Source organism: Cucurbita pepo, chromosome LG06 (genome assembly GCF_002806865.2).
Source record: "Cucurbita pepo subsp. pepo cultivar mu-cu-16 chromosome LG06, ASM280686v2, whole genome shotgun sequence".
In the NCBI taxonomy this organism is placed as follows: Eukaryota; Viridiplantae; Streptophyta; class Magnoliopsida; order Cucurbitales; family Cucurbitaceae; genus Cucurbita; species Cucurbita pepo.
In genome coordinates, this window is record NC_036643.1 from 10,025,159 (window position 1) to 10,045,690 (window position 20,532).

The following is a 20,532-nucleotide window of genomic DNA, read 5'->3' on the forward strand; positions in this document are numbered from 1 at the left end:
TGATTGTTCGACCCTTACAAATGAGTCAAATTTTAAATCTTTTGGAGTCAATGTTCTTAACAAAATCAACTTTGCTTCCATTACCATAAGGAGTGGTGGAAGAGTACTCATTAAAGTTGTGGCCTTAACTCAAGTGCTTTCATATTCAGATTCCAAATAAAGATAAAAAGCAATCCTATCTTAACGTGTCAATAGTTCATGTTTACATTCTAATAATCAAGGCAAGTCAAGGGAGAGGGGAAGCTAAGGAAGTGTTTGGTTGATGGGAAAATGAGAGAAAATTGTGTTTGTTTGGAGAGAAAATGAGAGAAAATTGGTTTAGGGTTTATAAGAAAGAGCTGAAGAAAGTGATGTTGATAGCAGCTCCAATGGCTGCCACTACAATTTTGCAGTATGCAATGCAGGTTGTTGCAGTGATAATGGTGGGACATCTTGGAGATGAGCTCTTGCTTTCTGGAGTTTCCATTGCTTCATCCTTCACTAATGTCACTGGAATTAGTGTTCTTGTAAGTCTCTTTCTCTATCTCGTTAAAGCGTATATCATTTGAAATGTGTTAGAAATCATGTGTCGATTCTAAAGAAGTCGACCAGAATGTAGCTCAAACGGTCTTAAACATATAGTCTTTCGGGTTAAAAATTTGAATCTTTATCTCATACAATAGTCAATTCGATTTTTTCGGTTTAGTGCCTAACCCGGAGCTGAGTCTGCCTCCTTAAGCTTATACCCTAGGATATGTTGTTATAAAGAAGTCAAATCGAATGTAGTTCAATTGGCTTATACCTATAGTCTTTTGGGTTAGGGATTTGGATCTCAACCTCGCATTATAGCAATTTGATTTTCTCGATTTTGGGCCCAACCAAGAACTGACTACCTCTTTAAGCTTATACCTTAGGTTATGCCGTTATAAAGAAGCCAACTCGAACATAGTTCAATTGGAATAGACATATAGTCTTTTGTGTTAGGGATTTGAATCTCAACCTCACATAATAACGATTTGATTTTCTCGATTTTGGGGTTTTTTGTGTCAGGGATTTGAATCTCAACTTCACATAATAACGATTGGATTTTTTCGATTTTGGACCCAACCAAGAACTGAATCTACCTCCTTAAGCTTACACCCTAGGTTATGTTGTTATAAAGAAGCCACTCGAACATAGTTCTTGACTTAGACATATAATCTTTTGGTTAGGGATTTTGTAACGGCCCGGATTCACCGTAGATATTGTCCTCTTTGGGTTTTTCCTTTCGGGCTTCCCCTCAAGACTTTAAAACGCGTTTTCTAGGGGAAGGTTTCCACACCCTTATAAATGATGGTTTGTTCTCCTCCCCAACCAATGTGGGACATCACAATCCACCCCCCTTCGGAGCCTAGCGTCCTCGTTGGCACTCTTTCCTTCCTCCAATCGATGTGGGACCACCCTCAAATCCATCTCCCTTTGGGTCTCAACGTCCTTATTGGCACACCGCCTCGTGTCTACCCCCTTCGAGGAACAATGAGAAGGCTGGCAAATCGTCCGGTGTCTGGCTCTGATACCATTTGTAACAGTCTAGATCCATCGCTAGTAGATATTGTCCTCTTTGGGCTTTCCCTTTCGAGCTTCCCCTCAAGGCTTTAAAACCCGTCTGCTAAGGGAAGGTTTCCACTTTAAAACCCGTCTGCTAGGGGAAGGTTTCCAGACCCTTATAAATGGTGGTTTGTTCTCCTCCCCAACTAATGTGGGACATCATATATTTGAATCTCAACCTCACATAATAGTCAATTGACTTTCTCGATTTTGGGCCAAACTAAGAGCTGAATCTACGTCCTTAAGATTATACCCTAGGCTATGCCACTATAGAGAAGTCAACTCGAACATAGTCTAACTGGTTTTTAGACATATAGTCTTTGGGTTAGAGATTCGAATCTCAACCTCAAAAAATAGTCAATTCGATTTTGGGCCCAACCGAGAACTGAATTTACCTCCTTAAGCTTGTACCCTCAGCTTGCATTCCTTGTTGACTTTTGAAGCTACCTCAAGTGGTATAGAAATTAAGTAAAGGGAGTCGAAAAAGAACCATAAACAATCTTAAATGGTGAAGAGTTCGTAATATTATGTCTTGCTAATTGTCAAAGTTTTACTACAATTGTCGAAGTTTTTTCGTGTAGTATGCACCTGCATGCATAAATACAACATCACATGCGACTTTATCTTTATACCTTTGTATTACAAAAAGCACTTGTACTTTGCTTGTTTTACTTTGGCCTCACAATAATTATTGAGTCATTGAAATTTGTAAAATCACATGCATGACAAGATTCAATGGTTCGTTTTAGCTATATTGGTCCAAACTTTAACTCATAAATATAACATTATAAAGCGGAATGATCGCGTTGTCGAGATCCATCAAAATAATTACTGATTCTTTTAAGCTAACTTGTAGAAACAATATAACTAGGACAAATTTCAACGGAACCAATGAAATTAATTTCTTCAAAAAAAAAAAAAAAAAAAAAAAAAAAANCAATTGAGAAGTGACTTGTAAAACTTAAACAAACTCCATGTCAAAGTAAGATCTAGATTACCTTGTTACATTGTTGATCAGATATTTCAAGATAAGAAAACTTCTTTGAGATTCGTATTACTCCATCAACAAAAATTAATCATGTCAAACTTGAATGATTGGAGGAAAAGAAAATTTAGCCCGATAACGAATCACTCCAAAGGAAAGTAAAATTCGGATTACCTTGTTGATCAAATATCTCATGACAAGAACACTTGTTCAAGATTTGAATCCCTCCACAAGTAAAATTGATCATGTCAAGCTTGAATGATTTTAAACAACCAACCTAAACTACATAGAATTGCAAAGAAACTTAGCCCTAATGATAAGAAATCACTCCACGAGAACACTTGTTTATTAGCAAAGAAAATGTGGATTACCTTGTTGATTAAATATCTCAAGATAAGAACACCTGTTTGAGATTCGAATCACTCCACAAGCAGATCGACCATGTCAAGCTTGAATGATTCTATACATGCAACCTAAATTATATAGAGTTACAAAAAAACTTAGCTCTGGGCTAAAAGAAAGCACAAATGCTCTTTTTATTCAATTTTCAAATCTAGTTTACGAATACAACATATATGATTTTATATACCCTAAAAAATGAATACAGTTGACCTCCATGCATGTCAAGAGTTGTAGTTTTCTTAATTTATGACTATAGTTAGCCACTAAGTAAATATAACATTAAAATAAATAAAAAGTCTTAAAATAGGTTAATGAAATACAATAACTCTTGATTATCGTTGACCTAAAATTTCTAACCATCCAAGAATCTTCCTTGAAATTCATATTGCACGATTGAGATATCTTGGTTGATATCGTGTTGTATATAAACAAAAGATTGTACTAAAACAAAAATTAAGAAGAAAAAACCTTGTAGCATCGAATTAATTACCTTACAACAAAAAACCCTACCACGAAAACCCTAATCTGGTCCTTCTAAAAATTGGACTAAAAACTAAGTTACATTTCATATTTTCGAAAATTATAGCGAGGAAAGTTAAAGTTGGATGATTTATGAACAGTAAAAACACAAAAAAGTTGTTTCGTTGTCAATCCATTTTTTTGGATGATTTTCGTCATGCTACAATCATCTAACACTTTGCCTTGATTTTAAGTAGTTTTGAAATGGTGATTTCTAGTCATAGACCCTTTGTGTATAAACAAGAGATTGTACTTTCGTGAAGGATGCTCGACCAGAAAATACCTCGAACTCACCGAATCTGAAATCGGTTCTTTCATTTTTTTTTTCTCCAAGAATCCCTAACCCTCTTTTATTTCGATTTTCTTCTTTCTTTTCCTTTCTTCCCTCTTAATTTCAAGAATAAACAATAATAAGCTTTCTAATTAGAAGAAAAATGAGAAATGACCGAAATGTCCCTTGAGCTTTGACCATTAGTTTTTATTTTTCTTTTTCACTATTTTATTTTATGTTTTTATTGAGTTGGTGGACATATTTTAAAAAATATCTATCATCATGAAATTCAATCCCTAAGACCCTTACTAAAATCTATCGACTTGCAATTTAAAAGGTAAAGTTTGAAAAACTCGTACCTTACCAGCCTGACTATTACGATTATAACATTCACCGCACATTATTCATAAAGTGTGATGCTTCATAATCATCACATCTATTTGATCTAAGAATGTTTACTATTCTAATTATAAAAAATATGTCCTTTACATAATATGAATTCTGAATATTCGTGACCTAGATGTGAATAAGTTGAATTACTTACCCTTTGATCTATTAAGGAACGATTCCTCAATGGATTATAAAAGATCTTCCGTTATGTTCTCAAGTTGATTTTCAATTTCTATCTTATAAGTTTTAAAAGTGCTTAAGTTTTCATATTTACTATGCAATAAAAACACACAAAAATATTTCCGTTGATCATCCATGAATGTGATAAATAACTCTTTACCACCTCTTGTAGGGTAGTTTTCATGACATAATACGACTTTGTAGTCAACTTGGATTGAACACAAACTTCCCTTAGGCAATTGTGAGATCCCACGTCGATTGGAGAGAAGAATGAGTGTTAGCTAGGACGCTGGGTTTCAAAGGGAGTAGATTGTGAGATCTCACCTCAGTTGGAGAGGGGAACAAAGTTTTTTTTTTATTTTTTTTATTTTTTTATTTTTTATTTATTTTTATAAGGGTGTGGAAACCTCTTTATAGCATACGTGTTATAAAAAAAATCCGAGAAGAAGTCCGAAAGGGAAAGCCCAAAGAAGAAAATATCTACTAGTAGTTAACTTGAGTTGGTACAGCAATAGACCTAAACTAACCATTCTATGAAAAGAAGGATGACATGCCCCAACCTAAAATGCTATTTTACAATGAGTTTGGAAAATGATTTTCACACAAGAATGACTGAGCCAACAATTGGAGTTTCAAGAGATGATTTTATTGAATATTAAACACAGTTTTTATGAGTTAAATTAAATAGCTAAAAATACTCTATTTATCTCACAATAAATAATCTTTATTCAATTGTATTTGATCGAATCAAATTATTCTAACTATCACTCCTTGAACTTATTTTATTATTATTATTTTTTTTGTTAAGAATTAGTCCAGTCATAAAAACTCTGCACACCAACTTCTTCACTCAACTTCTGAAATGCTTCTCATTTGAGAGGTTTTGTCAACAATTCAGCAAGTTGATTTCGAGTACCACAAAATAATAAATTAACAGTTCCTTCTTTTGTAAGATCTTTAAGAAAGTGAAATCTTACTCTTATGTGCTTGGAGCGTCCATGTAGAACAAGATTTTTGGACAACTTAATAGTTGAAGTATTCACACATTAGCTTGCTCCGTCTATTTGAGAGTGACAAATCTCTTTGAGTATCCTCATCATCCAAACAGCTTGACATGCATATACACTAGTACAACAAACTCAGCTTTTGTGGTTGATACGGTGACTATAGGCTACTTACAAGAAGACCACGCTACTACTCCTCCACTCATCATAAACACATAGCCTAAAGTACTCTTGCTATCTTCCATGGCTCCAGCATAATCACTATCAGTAAATCCAATTAAATCACTAACTCCTTCCTTTTGTTGACCACGCTACTACTCCTCCACTCATCATAAACACATAGCCTGAAGTACTCTTGCTATCTTCCATGGCTCCAGCATAATCACTATCAGTAAATCCAATTAAATCACTAACTCCTTCCTTTTGTTGACCACGCTACTACTCCTCCACTCATCATAAACACATAGCCTGAAGTACTCTTGCTATCTTCCATGGCTCCAGCATAATCACTATCAGTAAATCCAATTAAATCACTAACTCCTTCCTTTTGTTAGGTTATGGAGACTGCTCTCTTATTTATAGCTTGGTCAATAGTTATATCCGGTAAAGCTATATCCGGTAAAGCTATATATGGTAAATAGCTATATATAGTAGATGGTTAAATCTCGTAAAACTATATATAGTAAATTGAACCATATATATATCCCATCCGGTACAGCTTTGAAAATGTACTTTCTGTATTCTCTCTTATTGTACATACTTGAAATCATCAATATAAATCCTTTAGCCAGAGTTCTCCTTGTAATTTCTCTATCCTATTCTTTATGTTCATCTAGATCGATTGTATGCGTTGTTGTGCGATCCTAACAACTGGTATCAGAACTAGGCAGAAGTCACCACGCTTTGTGAAGATGGAAAGTTCAAAGATTGGAATTGAGAAGTTCGATGGATCCGATTTCAGTTTCTGGAAGATGCAGATTGAAGATTATCTGTACCAGAAAGATCTTCACGAACCCTTGTTGGGAGTGGTGCTGGATACCATGACCACGGAGCAGTGGAAGCTCAAGGATAGAAAAGCCTTAGGGATGATCCGGTTAACACTATCCAGAAATGTGGCGTTTAACATCATCAAGGAGAAGACAACGTCAGATCTGATGAAGGCGCTGTCGAATATGTACGAAAAACTGTCGACTATGAACAAGGTGTATTTGAGGCGGAGATTGTTCAATCTACAGATGTCTGAAGGTGGATCTATTGTGGATCATATAAATGAATTTAATATGATCGTAAGTCAACTGAGTTTGGTGGAAATTAATTTCGAAGATGAAATGAAAGCATTGATTTTGATGTCATCTTTACCCAAGTCATGGGATACTGTTGTTGCCGCAATCAGCAGCTCCTGAGGATCTAATAAACTGAAGTTTGATGAAATTCGAGATGTAATTCTCAGTGAAAGTACTCGCAAACGAGAATTGGAAATTCATCTGGTAATGCTCTTAGTGTTGACCAACGGGGAAAAAGTAAACTGAAGGGCCCAAACAAAGGCCGATCAAAATCAAAGAACCGAGAAAAATCTCCAAATAGACCAAACGTAACGTGTTGGAATTGTGGAGAAAAAGGTCACCTTCGGACAAGTTGCACAAGACTAACGGGGAAGCAGAATCACAAATCTGGAGATGATGATTTTATAAATTCAGCAGAAGACATTGGGGATGCTCTAATTCTCAACATGGACAGTTCGATTGAATCCTGGATTTTGGATTCAAGTGCATCTTTTCATTCGTCTCCAAATAAAGAGTTGTTCCGGAATTTCAAGTCTGGAAATTTCGAGAAAGTGTATCTTGCCGACAACAAAGATTTGGAGATTAAAGGAAAAGGAGATGTCTGCATAAAAACTCCAGCAGGAAATTAGTGGACGTTAAAGAATGTTAGATATATTCCTAGTCTAAAAAAGAACCTGATCTCTATTGGTCAGTTGGACAGCACAGGTTATGCAACAAAGTTAGGGAAGAGTTCGTGGAAGATTATGAAGGGTGCTACAGTGGTAGCACGTGGCTCAAAATCTGGAACCTTATACACCACGGCAGGGTGTATGAACATAGCTGATGTTGTTGAGAGTGCTTCAAATTCAAGTCTATGACACAATAGACTTGGACATATGAGCGTGAAAGGAATGAAGACGCTGGCTGCGAAGAGTTTTAGAAGGTTTGAAATCTGTGGATGTGGGTCATTGTGAGAACTACGTTATGAGCAAGCATAAACGAGTTAGCTTCACAAGAACTGCTAGAGAATTGAAGAAAGTGCGGTTGGAAATGGAACCAGATGTGGAGTAAGGTTCGACGAAGCAAGTGGGAGTTGAGCTTGAGTTGCAAGAAAACTCACCTAGTGATGTTGTAGCAGATATTCATGAAACTCCTAATGCTACTGCTGACGAACCAGATGTGGAGTATGATTCCAAGACAACGAAGCAAGTGGGAGTTAAGTTTGAGTTGCAGGAAAACTCACCTAGTGATGTTGTAGCAGATACTCATGACTCCTGAGGCTACTGCTGAGGAACCAGATGTGGAGCATGGTTCCAAGACAATGAAGCAAGTGGGAGTTGAGCTTGAGTTGCAAAAAAACTCACCTAGCGATGTTGTAGCAGATANGAGTTTTAGAAGGTTTGAAATCTGTGGATGTGGGTCATTGTGAGAACTACGTTATGAGCAAGCATAAACGAGTTAGCTTCACAAGAACTGCTAGAGAATTGAAGAAAGTGCGGTTGGAAATGGAACCAGATGTGGAGTAAGGTTCGACGAAGCAAGTGGGAGTTGAGCTTGAGTTGCAAGAAAACTCACCTAGTGATGTTGTAGCAGATATTCATGAAACTCCTAATGCTACTGCTGACGAACCAGATGTGGAGTATGATTCCAAGACAACGAAGCAAGTGGGAGTTAAGTTTGAGTTGCAGGAAAACTCACCTAGTGATGTTGTAGCAGATACTCATGACTCCTGAGGCTACTGCTGAGGAACCAGATGTGGAGCATGGTTCCAAGACAATGAAGCAAGTGGGAGTTGAGCTTGAGTTGCAAAAAAACTCACCTAGCGATGTTGTAGCAGATACTCATGAAACTCCTGAGACTACTGCTGAGGAACCAGATGTAGAGCAAGGTTCCAAGACCACGAAGCAAGTGGGAGTTGAGCTTGAGTTGCAAGAAAACTCACCTAGTGATGTTATAGAATATTCTCATGAAACTCCTAAGACGACTGCAGAGGAATCAGCAGTGGAGCAAGTGACACCTGAACCAGTGTTGAGAAGATCATCCAGTACTATCAGAGTACAAGATATGTATGTACCTTCATTACACTATCTGTTGCTGATGAAAGGGAACCACAACCCTTTGAGGAGGCCCTACAGTTGGAGGATACAACCAGGTGGGAGAAAGCCATGGATGATGGGATGTCTAGGCTTCAAAAATGCGTTGTATGAGGCTGAGTACGTGGCAATAGCTGAAGCTGGAAAGAAGACAATATGGATGATTGACTATCTGGAAGAATTGGGCAAGAAGCAGCATGAAAAGATTCTTTATAGAGATAGTCAGAGTGTCATACAGTTGGTGAGGAACCCGATCTATCATTTAAAGATAAAACACAGAAGGTGATACCATTTCACTTGCAGGTTAGTGGAAGATGGTGATGTGTTTTGAGAAGATAGAGGGTGTGAAGAATCCAGCAAACATGTTGACAAAATGTGTTGATGTTGGAATATTGAGGTTGTGCAAAACCTCAATTGGTATGGTGCAGTGAAGATATTCATGATCAACGGTTATGGAGCCTGCTCTCTTATTTATAGCTTGGTCAACGGTTATATCCGGTAAAGTTATATTCGGTAAAGCTATATCCGGTAAAACTATATATGGTAAATAACTATATATAGTAGATGGTTAAATCTGGTAAAGCTATATACAGTAAACTGAACCTATATATATCCCGTCGGTAGAGCTTTGAAAATGTACTTTCTGTATTCTCTCTTACTGTACATACTTGAAGTCATCAATATAAATTCTTTACTCAGAGTTCTCCTTGCAGTTTCTCTATCCTGTTTTTTATGTTCATCTAGATCGAGTGTGTGGTTGTTGTGCGATCCTAACACCTTTCTATAAAGTACACCATAATCTACCGTACCTTTCAAGTACCTTCAAACCCTTTTAGCTGCTGTAAAATGTTGTTGTGTTGGACATGCCATAAAACGACTAATCAAACTTACAACAAACATGAGATTAGGACGAGTAGCTGTGAGGTACATTAGACTTCCCATTATTTATTTATACAAAGTTACATCTACTTTTGTACCATTTTCATCTTTGCCAATTTTCTGTCCAGAATAATGGGATTACAGACATCATTGTAATTCTATATGCCAAATCGATATAAAACTTCAGCAACATACTTTTTTTGACATATAAAAATATCATCTAAACTTTGTATTACCTCTATTCCAAGGAAAAATCTCATCTAACCTAAGTTAGTCATATCAAACTCTTTCTTCATGGAATGTTTAAACCCTCCAACAATTTTTCATCATCTCCACTAAACAAGAGATCATCAACATAAATGTTTACAATAAGAATTTTACCTCCCTTTCTCTTAAGAGTGTCTGCTCACTGAAACTGATTTTGAATCCTTCCTTGATGAAATCAGATTCTATTAGACTAAACTAGGTTCTATGTGCTTGTTTTAATCCGTAAAGAGCCTTTTCGAGTTTTTACATCGTCTCCTCACTTTCCTTTTTCTCATAGTATTTTGGTTGTTTAACAAAAATATCTCATTTTAACTCGCTATACAGAAAAGCTTATTTGACATCTAACTGATAGAGTTTCCAACCTTTTTGGGTTGCAAAAGCGATGACCATTCACACCATATCCATTTAGGCCACAGGTGCAAACACTTCTGTATAATCAATTTCATGCTCTTATGTGTAGCCTTTTACCACCGATCTTGTTTTGTATTTATCAACTTCTCCAGACTCATTTAGTTTGGTCTTATAAATTCATTTTACTCCTATTTTCTTTGCCCTAGCAGGTAGAACCGCCAAGTTGTACGTTTGAGTTTTTTCAATGGATTTGGTTTCTTCATCCATAGTCAATATCTATTTTGGGATTTTGAAATCTTATTCAAAATAAGTAGTATCTGAAATTATCAAGAATGTTATATTTTGTTCGTCCTCTTCAAGTAAGCCTTCACGAGAATCATGCAGGTGGATGTCGATTTCTCCCCCTCCCTTATTGTCAAATATGGTGCAACAACTACTAAAAAAACTATTTTCAGCAACTAGTTCAATTGTTTCAACAACTGGTTTATTCATTTCCTCCGTGATTTCTCTTTCTTCGGCTGTGTTCTCATCAATTTCACTATTTTTTCACCGATCCAATTTTGTTTCACCTTCAAAAAAAAATTTTCTATCTCATTCACGATCTTCCTCAAAAGCTACATTACAACTTACTATAATTTTATTTTAGCTAGATCAAGCATTCTATAACCTTTGGATTTGCTATGGACTCCAAAATAAAATACATGTGCCACTTTTATCTTTTAGTTTGCTTCTCTTAGCACCTGGAACATGAATATGTCCCACACATCCAAAAACTCTGAAATAATCAACTTATGATTTCTCTCCGCTCCAAGCCTCTTCTGATGTCATGTCTTTTACTGCAAGAGTGGGTGATCGATTCCAAACATGAATCGTTCACCACTGCATCATACCATAATTTTTTAGACATTTTTTTCTCTATCAGCATAGCTCTTACCAAGTTCATCACGGTGCGATTTTTTCGTTCGTCCACTCTATTTTGTTGTGGGGTATAGGTTGTGGTCAATTCTCTCTTCACTCCATGTTGTTTGCATAAATCGTTGAACTCTGTAGAGTTGAATTCTCCACCTCTATTTGTTCTTAAACATTTTATACAAATTCCATTTTTTTTCCACCATTAATTTTAAACATTTGAAATGATAAAAATGTTTTTGATTTTTCTACAAGGAAATAACTTCATGCAAGCTTTGAAAAATCATCTATAGAACACACCAAATATTTTTTCTGACTACTTGAAGCTAGTAAATCTGAACCACATGGATCAGCATGAACAAGTTCCATTTTTTCAATCGTTCAGCATTTACCCATTTTAGAAAGGGGGTCCGATGTTGCTTACCTTTCATTTATGCCTCACAGTGGTGTTTGGAGCTACAATTTGCGGCAGATCTTTCACCATGTTTTTGGAGCTACATCTTCCTTGATTTGTTGTGGTAGATAGTTCAACAAGCAAAAATGGACAGTCGGTTTGCACTCATAATTAACTCTATCATTTTTCCTTTTTGTGGATGATAAATGTTACCTACACCATCTTTGGACAACACTGCTACTTCTTTTTCTTGTAGTTGTCCAACGCTCAAGAGATTAATTTTGAGTTTAGATACTCAATATACATTACTAATAGTGTAACGAACCTCATTCAAAGTCAATTTCACTCCACCCTTTCTAGTTACTTTTATGCTTGTATTATTTCCAAGCTTGACAGTGTGAAAACAGGTCATGTCTATGCTTGAAAACAGACCTTCATTTGCACAAATATGGTTTGAGCAACTAGAATCTAAGAACCAAGTATCACTCCTTTTTGCATCGTTTCTTTCCATATGAGCCATTAACAACATTTCATTCTCTTCTTCCAACTCTGCATAGTTCAATTCCTTATTCATCTTTGGATATTCATATTAAAAATGACCTAAGTCATGATACCTTTAACATTCAACTGTTGCTTTGTTGAAAGTTGATTTTCCCCTTCCATGTCTCTTGCCCAAGTTCCTCTTCCTCAGTTACTTATTTCTATTCAACCTTCGACTTTTAGAACTTGCTCCTCTCCATCAATGTTGGATCTTCGAAATTTTGTTCATGCACCCACTAATGAACTTTGTAATTCATCAGTGGATATGTTATCATTATCTTTGGATTCCTCAATAAATACTACAACATAAGTAAATTTTTTAGTCAAGTTACGCATAAGTTTTTTCTAAAATTTTCTTGTATGGCATATCTTCTCATCGCTTCTCATCTGGTTAGATAATTAGTGATACTTTCATCCTTCTTCATCTCTAAGATCTCAAATTCTCTCATTAGTGCATCAAGAAGAGATTTCTTCACCTTTTTGTTTCCACCAAACTTTCACTTCATTGAGTCCAAAACAATCTTGGTTGTGCCATGATCCAAGATTTTTTCAAAGACAGTACAATCAATTTCTGGGAAGAGTTATGCTTTCGCTTCATTGAGTCCAAAACAATCTTGGCTGTGCGACAATCCAAAATTTGTTCAAAGAAAGTACGATCAATTGCCTGGAAGAGGTAATCTTGGTGATCTTTGAGTCTAATATCATCAAGGTGCGCATTTTGTGCCTCAGTCAGCACTGTTCCTTCCACTAATTCTGAAAAATCAATCTCCACCACACTCCACACACCCTTTGCTCTAAAAAAATTTTCCATCTACTCACTCCAATGATCATAGTGATCATAGTGACCATCAAAGTGAGGAATCTTGGTTAAAGTTTTGTCTTCACTCCTATTCTCCATATTTGATCACTCGAAAATTGCTATTCTACAAAGTCTAGTGGTGTCTCTCATACCAATTATAAAGTTTTGATAGAAGAATGACTAAGCTAGAAACATAAACAGCAGTTTTGTCATTTTATTAAATACTGAAATTATCTTTTATAGCCTTAAAAATTAATAAAAGAAATAGAAACTATCCACTAATATTCCAAAATAGTTAAACTAAATAGCTAAATACTCTAACCATCTAAAAACAAACCATCTTTGTTTGACGTCTTTAACCTAATCAAATTATTCTAACAAAATTCTTAGCCATAAACTATAATAGAAAATAAGTTTTTAAAAACATTATTATATATATTATTTTTCCTTTTACTAATTTTGTTTTTGATATTATTTTGCAACAAAATGCTATATAGAAATATATCACATATTTCTTAATTTTGTTCATGCATACCACTCCAAGGAATTATCCCTTTTCTCACGATAACACAACAATTTTAAGTGGGAAAACATGATGTTTGGAGATAATGAATAGAATGACAATGCAAAGCACTTCACTCCTTAGTGCATGCCAAAGCTATTGCTTTCAACTTTTTTCATATGAAATCAGCTTTCTTTTGATAAAAGTTTGTCTTGTTTCTATCATGCGTCTTAAAAATAACATAGTGAATCAAAATTTAAATGCTAATACAAAAAACGCAACTTGATTCCATGATCCGCTTAGTGACACCCTCATATATACATGGGGCCTATACCTTGACGTGAAAAATGTTAAACGTGGTTTAAGTGTTTAAAAATATTCAATAAGTGACTCCACTATTGAGATCGATAAATGTACATGAGCCCATACCTTTACATGAAAAATGTTAAACGTGGTTTAAGTGTTTAAAAATACTCAATAAGTAACTCCACTATTCAGATCGAAAAATGTACATATGCCCATACCTTTACCTGAAAAGATGTTAAACATGGTTTAAGTGTTTAAAAATACTCAATAAGTGACTCCACGGTTGAGATCGATAAATGTACATGGGCCCATACCTTTATATGAAAAATGTTAAATGTGGTTTAAGTGTTTAAAAATACTCAATAAGTAACTCCACTGTTCAGATCAAAAAATGTACATGGGCCCATACCTTTACCTGAGAAGACATTGAACGTGGTTTAAGTGTTTAAAAATATTCAATAAGTAACTCCACTATTGAGATCGAACAATGTACATGGGCCCATACCTTTACCTGAAAAAATGTTAAATGTGGTTTAAGTGTTTAAAAATACTCAATAAATTACTCCACCGTGATAAAAAAAAAAAATGTACATGGAGCCATACCTTTGCCTCAAAAAATGTTAAACCTGGTTTAAGTGTTTAAAAATACTAAATAAGTGATTCCACTATTCAGATTGAAAAATGTACATCGGCCTATACCTTTACCTAAAAAGATGTTAAACGTAGTTTAAGTATTTAAAAATACTCAATAAGTGACTCCCTCTGTACCTGAATAAACCAAAATCGTTAATTTTAAGATTAGGAGACAAAAAAAAAAATGTTTTCAAAACATATAGATTAAAAAGAATAATATTGGAAGCATAAAATGAATAAAAGTTGGAAGTCCATTCAAACTTTTTTTATCTTTTAATTTAATAAGGAATATTTGAAATTTGAAATGGATTGGGACAAAACTTAAAAGTTATGCAGTAGATAGAACATGAATGTTGCTTTGTCGTTTAGTTTGGATCATAAATGTCCTTTGTTGAGGTGTTGTGGAGGTTTGGGAGGAAAAAAGATGAGAGAAAAATGGAGAGTTTATCAAAAGGAAGTGAAGAAGGTGAGCTTTTTAGCAGCGCCCATCATCATAGTCTTCGTTCTTCAGTACCTTTTGCAGGTCGTCACCATCATTATCGTCGGCCATCTCGGCAATGAGCTTTTGCTTTCTGGCATCTCGATTGCCTCTTCCTTCGTTCGCGTCACTGGTTTTGCCCTTCTCGTAATCTCTTCGTTCTTGCTTTATAATATTTCGGTCGGAAATGTGTTTCATTTAATCTTTTAGACATAGTACGTGAAATTCTACATCGATTGGAGAGAGGAACGAACGTCAGCGAGGATGCTGGGCCTCGAAGGAGGTGGATTGTGAGATCCCATATGAGTTGGAGAGGAGAAGGAAACATTTTTTATAAGGGTGTGGAAACCTCTCCCTACATGACTCGTTTTAAAAACGTTGAGAGGAAGTCCAAAAGGGAAAGCTCAAAAATGACAATATCTGCTAGCATGGGTTTGAGCATTACAAATGGTATCAGAGCCAAACACCGGGCGGTGTGCCCCGAAGGAGGGTAGATTGTGATGAAGGGGGGTGGATCGTGAGATCTCACATCGGATGGAGAGAGGAACGAACCATTCTTTATAAGGGTGTGGAAATCTCTTCGTAGCATATACAGTTTAAAAAAATTTGAGGGGAAGTCCAAACAGAAAAACCCAAAAAAGACAATATTTGTTAGCGGTGGGTTTGTGCTGTTACAAATAAGTCATACACCGGGCAGTGTGCCAGCAAAGACGGTAAGCCCGGAAGGGGGATGGGTTATGAGATCCCACATCATGGATTGTGAGATCCTACATCAGTTGGAGAAGGAAACGAAGCATTCTTTACCAGGGTGTGGAAACCTCTCCCTAGCAGACACAGTTTCAAAAAACCTTAGAAGGAATCTCAAAACGGAAAACACACGGAAGAGAATATCTACTAGTGGTGGATTTGTGCAGTTACATAGCAATAGTTCTGAGGCCACGAGCGAACTGATCACGGTAAAAGGTTTCGAATTTGTTTACACTAACCCATGGTTGTTTTCTTCTTGCAGCTAGGAATGGCTGGAGCTTTGGAAACTCTATGTGGGCAAGCATATGGGGCACAACAATATCAAAAGATTGGAGTTTATACTTATAGTTGCATGATATGTCTCCTTTTAGCCTGTTTTCCAATCTCTATATTATGGTTCTTCACAGATAAATTACTAATTTCCATTGGCCAAGACCCTTCCATTTCTTCCATAGCAAGAAAATACTCACTTTTTCTTATTCCAAATCTCTTCGCCCATGCAATTCTTCAATCTCTTATGCGTTATCTCCTCACTCAAAGCTTAATCCTTCCTTTACTCTTTTGCTCTTTAGCCACTCTCTCTTTCCACATTCCAATTTGTTGGCTTCTTGTCTTCCATTTCAACCTCAAGGTTGTGGGAGCTGCTTTGGCTCTTGGCTTGTCCTATTGGCTCAATGTCATTTTGCTCGGGCTCTACATCGTCTTCTCTCCGTCTTGTAACAAGACTCGAGCCCCGTTCTCAATGGAGGCTATCTCGAGCATTGGCAAGTTCTTTCGGCTTGCTATCCCCTCTGCCGTGATGGTTTGGTAAGGTAGTTGATTTGGGTCGATCTGATTTGAGTTGAGTTGATTAAAACGTGTTTGTTTGTGTTTTTCAGCTTTGAGTGGTGGTCGTATGAGATCATTCTTTTGCTTTCTGGGCTTTTACCGAATCCTAAGGTGGAGGCTTCTGTGCTTTCTATATGGTATGTTTATGCATTTTATCGATCACCGTCAACCTCACGTGTAAGTCTAATGAGTCTAAGCCTTTTAACTCTTTTCCTTTTGGTGGTTTATGGACAGTTTCTCTGTGACTTATTTGCATTATTTCATACCATATGGGTTGGGGGCCACAGCAAGGTGAGTGCTAATAATTTATCTTATCCTTCTAATAATTTAGCTTATCCTTTTGTCATTGTCAAAATATATTTCTATTTTTTTTTTTATTTACACGAAAAATAGTTGCATAAAACTTTATCCAATGCTTCCCATTTATTAAAAGTGGTCCAACATAAATTAAGGACATGTTTGGATTGTAGGAAAAGTTTTTTTTTTTTTTTTTTTTTAAAAACTACTTAGATTAATTATACAAGTTCTTTGGGATTGTTTTACACTCAAAATGCTTCTACATATGTTAAACTACTATAAAAGACACCTATTAAACACAAAGAACAATTTAATTTTGTATTTAGAACATTTAGATCGGTTATCTACTAGTGGTCATCAGTAGAATCGGGTGATCTCCATTGGTGGGTGTCGGTGGTTGTTACTAGAGATTGCTGGTTGTTGCTGGTGGAGGGTGGCGATAACTATGGAGAAGTAAAGGTAGTGTGAGATCTCACATAAGTTGAAGAGAGGAATGAATCATTCCTTATAAGTGTGTGGAAACTATCATTAGTAGACATGTTTTAAAAACTGTGAGACTGATGACTATACGTAATGGGCAAAAGCGGATAATATCGGCTAGTGGTGGGCTTGAGTTGTTACAAATAGTATCAGAGATAGTCATCGGGCGGTGTGCCAACTAGGACATTGGGCTCCAAAAGGGGGTGGATTGTGAAATCCCACATCGGTTGGAGTAGGGAACGAAGCATTTCTTATAAGGGTGTGAAAACTATCTCTAGTAGACGTGTTTTAAAAACCGTGAGGATAACGGCTATACGTAATGAGCCAAAGCAGACAATATCTTCTAGCAATGGGCTTCGGCTGTTACAAATGGTACTAGAGTTAGTCACGGAGCAGTGTGCCAAAAAGGACACTGGGCTCCCAAGAGGGGTGGATCGTGAGATCCCGCATAGGTTGGAGAAGGAACGAATCGAAGTCTTTAGGGTGTGAAAACATCATATAGGTTGGAGAGGGAAACGAAACATTTCTTATAAGGGTGTGAAAACTATTATCTAGTAGACTCGTTCTAAAATTTGAATTCAAGTGTTTCATTCAAAATAACTCGTTTTTTCGAAAGTCATTTTGAGTGGTTTCTTTAACAAACACTACAAACCTTATGAAAATGATTTTTAGAAAATGAAACACTAGAAAAGACTAAAACTTAAAACATTGTCTCATTAAACCGCAGAAGAGCTTGCCTAAAGAGTACCAATTCCTTTACTTGTTCAAATTTAAGGTTCAATTCTTAATCAATTACATTATAGAAAAGTATATATTTATAATATGTATACATTGAATGATTGCAATGGTGATATACGTGTGTAGCACAAGGGTTTCAAATGAACTAGGAGCTGGAAACCCTGAGGCAGCCAAAGTAGCAGTGAAGGTAGTGGGAGTTCTTGGAATCATTGAATCAGTGACGGTGAGTGCAGCTCTGTTTGGGTGTCACAATATGTTGGGATATGCATTCACAAGTGACACCCAAATTGCCAATCACATTGCTTCATTTTGGCCTTTGATTTGCCTATCAATTCTCATAGATAGTTTTCTCGGCATCCTCTCAGGTACATCTCCATGTTCGATTTTATGAAAATTTCGATCAAAATATTGTTGAGAATTATTGGGATGAAGTCCTAGGGAATGATCTTGGGTTTATAAGTAAGGAATATATCTCTATTGGTATGAAGCTTTTTCGGGAAGCCCAAAGCAAAGCCATGAGAGCTTATGCTCAAAGTGAACAATATCATACCATTGTGGAGAGTCGTGATTCCTAACATGGTATCAGAGTCATGCTCTTAACTTAGTAATGTCAATAGAATCCTCAAATGTCGAACAAATAAGTTGTGAGTCTCGAAGGTATAGTCAAAAGTGACTCAAGTGTCGAAAAAATGGTATACTTTATTCGAGGACTCCAGAGAAGGAGTCAAGCCTCAATTAAGGGGAGGCTGTTCGAGGGGAGAATTGTTGAGGATTGTTGGGAGAGAGTCTCACATTGGCTAATTTAGGGAATGATCATGAGNAAAATGGTATACTTTATTCGAGGACTCCAGAGAAGGAGTCAAGCCTCAATTAAGGGGAGGCTGTTCGAGGGGAGAATTGTTGAGGATTGTTGGGAGAGAGTCTCACATTGGCTAATTTAGGGAATGATCATGAGTTTATCAGCAACAAATACATCTCCATTGCTATAGGGCCTTTTGGAGGGAAAAAAAAAAACAAAGTCACGAGAGCTTATGCTCAAAGTGGACAATATGATACTATTGTAGAGAGTCGTGATTCTTAACATGGTATCAGAGTCATGCCCTTCCTTAAATGTCAAACAAAAAGTTGTGAGGCTCGAAGGTGTAGTCAAAAGTGAAGGAGTCGAACAAAGGGTGTACTTTGTTCGAGAACTCTAGAGAAGGAGTCGAGCCTCGATTAAGGGGAGAGGCTGTTCGAGGGCTCCATAGGCCTCAGGGGAGGCTCTATAGTAATTTGTTCGGGAGAGCAAAGGGTGTACTTTGTTCGAGGACTCCAGAGAAGGAGTCAAGCCTCGATTAAAGGGAGGTTGTTCAAGAGCTCCATAGGCGGCCTCAAGGGAGGCTCTATAGTACTTTGTTCGTGGGGAGTATTGTTGGGAGAGAGTCCCACATTGACTAATTTAAGGAACGATCATGAGTTTATAAGTAAGGAATAAACATGAACGTTTGCATATATCGATAGTGAATGCTTTTAAAGATTTTTCTTTTCTAATTATTCATGTTAGGTTCACATTAGCTCTATTTCATTCCATCCGATGTCCAATCTATGAACGTTTGCAAGTTACGACATGTAGGGGTTGCACGAGGTTGCGGATGGCAGCGTGTAGGGGCATATGTGAATTTGGGATCATATTATATAGTTGGGATTCCAATGGCGGCTGTGTTAGCTTTTGTGGTTCATTTGAGAGTCAAAGGGCTTTGGATTGGATTGGTTTCAGGAGTTACCCTTCAATCCTTTCTTTTTGCTCTCATTACCATTTTCACTAATTGGCATAAACAGGTTCTCTCTTTACTAATACATAATTTTTCTAATTGTATAGACTTCTTTAAATGCATCGATTAATATATTAACCCGCTATGAAACGCTTCTATAAATTTGTATCGACCGTGCAGGCCTTAAAAGCTAGGGAAAGGGTACTCGAAGAAAATACGAGACAAAATTTGTGCCCGACATCTGATAGTTCGATTCAATTGTAAAACGTGAAATACTTGTAGCTTCCTCTCATGGCATAATTGTAATTGAATCCTCCATTACCATTAACGTCTTTGTTTTCTAGTTTTTATACCTTTTTCTTTTATAGTTAGGAGTGGAGAGATTCGAACGGTTAATCTATTGGTTGAAGGTATATTTTTGAATCAATTTTCAATACTACAAACTTAATTACATGATATGATCATGGTACCATCCAAGACTAAGGAAACTAAGGACGAGCGCATGAGAAGGGCAAGGGAGTGAATTCGGCCACTAAAGCTCATTGGCGAGCAAGCAAGGTCGAGATACTATCTGTATGCACAAGAGGCCACACGACCTTCATCCAGACAGCTCGATTGGCGCTTTCCCTATCACGTCTATCTAGCTTGGAGATTATAAAACGTTGTTATAGGTTAGGATAGGACGTTTTTCAATTTTAATTTTTACTTGTTTTATTTTAATTTTTATTATGTTTCTTTAAAGACGTTTACAACATATAAGTCCATGACAATGTTTTACTATGATGTTTATTTCCGCATAAGAGATGATGATATGAAATGGTAGCGACTTTACGTTAGTAGAAAATTTAGAGTCGTTACAAATCATGTCCAATATCACATTTTGGGCTCAGTAATACCCTACTTTTTCCTTTGAAGACCGCTATTACATGCATGTCATGACTACTGTATGCAAAATATCATT

General features: G+C 36.5%; 1 protein-coding gene across 3 annotated transcripts; it reads left to right on the top strand.

The window, feature by feature from the left end:
- The first annotated feature begins 226 nt into the window (after nucleotides 1-226).
- LOC111796919 (protein DETOXIFICATION 3-like) lies at nucleotides 227-19,998 on the top strand. 3 transcript variants are annotated; one of them, XM_023679726.1, is made up of 7 exons: nucleotides 227-506; nucleotides 15,740-16,284; nucleotides 16,356-16,442; nucleotides 16,540-16,596; nucleotides 17,947-18,185; nucleotides 19,433-19,638; nucleotides 19,752-19,998. In XM_023679726.1, the coding sequence occupies exons 1-7, from the start codon at nucleotides 303-305 to the stop codon at nucleotides 19,833-19,835; spliced, it is 1,422 nt and encodes a 473-aa protein (XP_023535494.1). In that variant the 5' UTR covers nucleotides 227-302; the 3' UTR covers nucleotides 19,836-19,998. The 3 variants fall into 3 exon arrangements, with proteins under 3 accessions (XP_023535494.1, XP_023535495.1, XP_023535496.1); XM_023679727.1 differs by lacking the exon at nucleotides 227-506 and adding an exon at nucleotides 14,638-14,877; XM_023679728.1 differs by lacking the exon at nucleotides 227-506 and adding an exon at nucleotides 14,676-14,863.
- Nucleotides 19,999-20,532: the final 534 nt, after the last annotated feature.

Excerpts from the sequence above, each read along its gene's own strand:
- LOC111796919 (XM_023679726.1), top strand. The coding sequence starts at position 303 with ATGAGAGAAAATTGGTTTAGGGTTTATAAGAAAGAGCTGAAGAAAGTG. Across the intron at positions 507-15,739 it reads TCACTGGAATTAGTGTTCTT|CTAGGAATGGCTGGAGCTTT; the intron begins GTAAGTCTCTTT and ends TTCTTCTTGCAG. Across the intron at positions 16,285-16,355 it reads CCCTCTGCCGTGATGGTTTG|CTTTGAGTGGTGGTCGTATG; the intron begins GTAAGGTAGTTG and ends TGTGTTTTTCAG.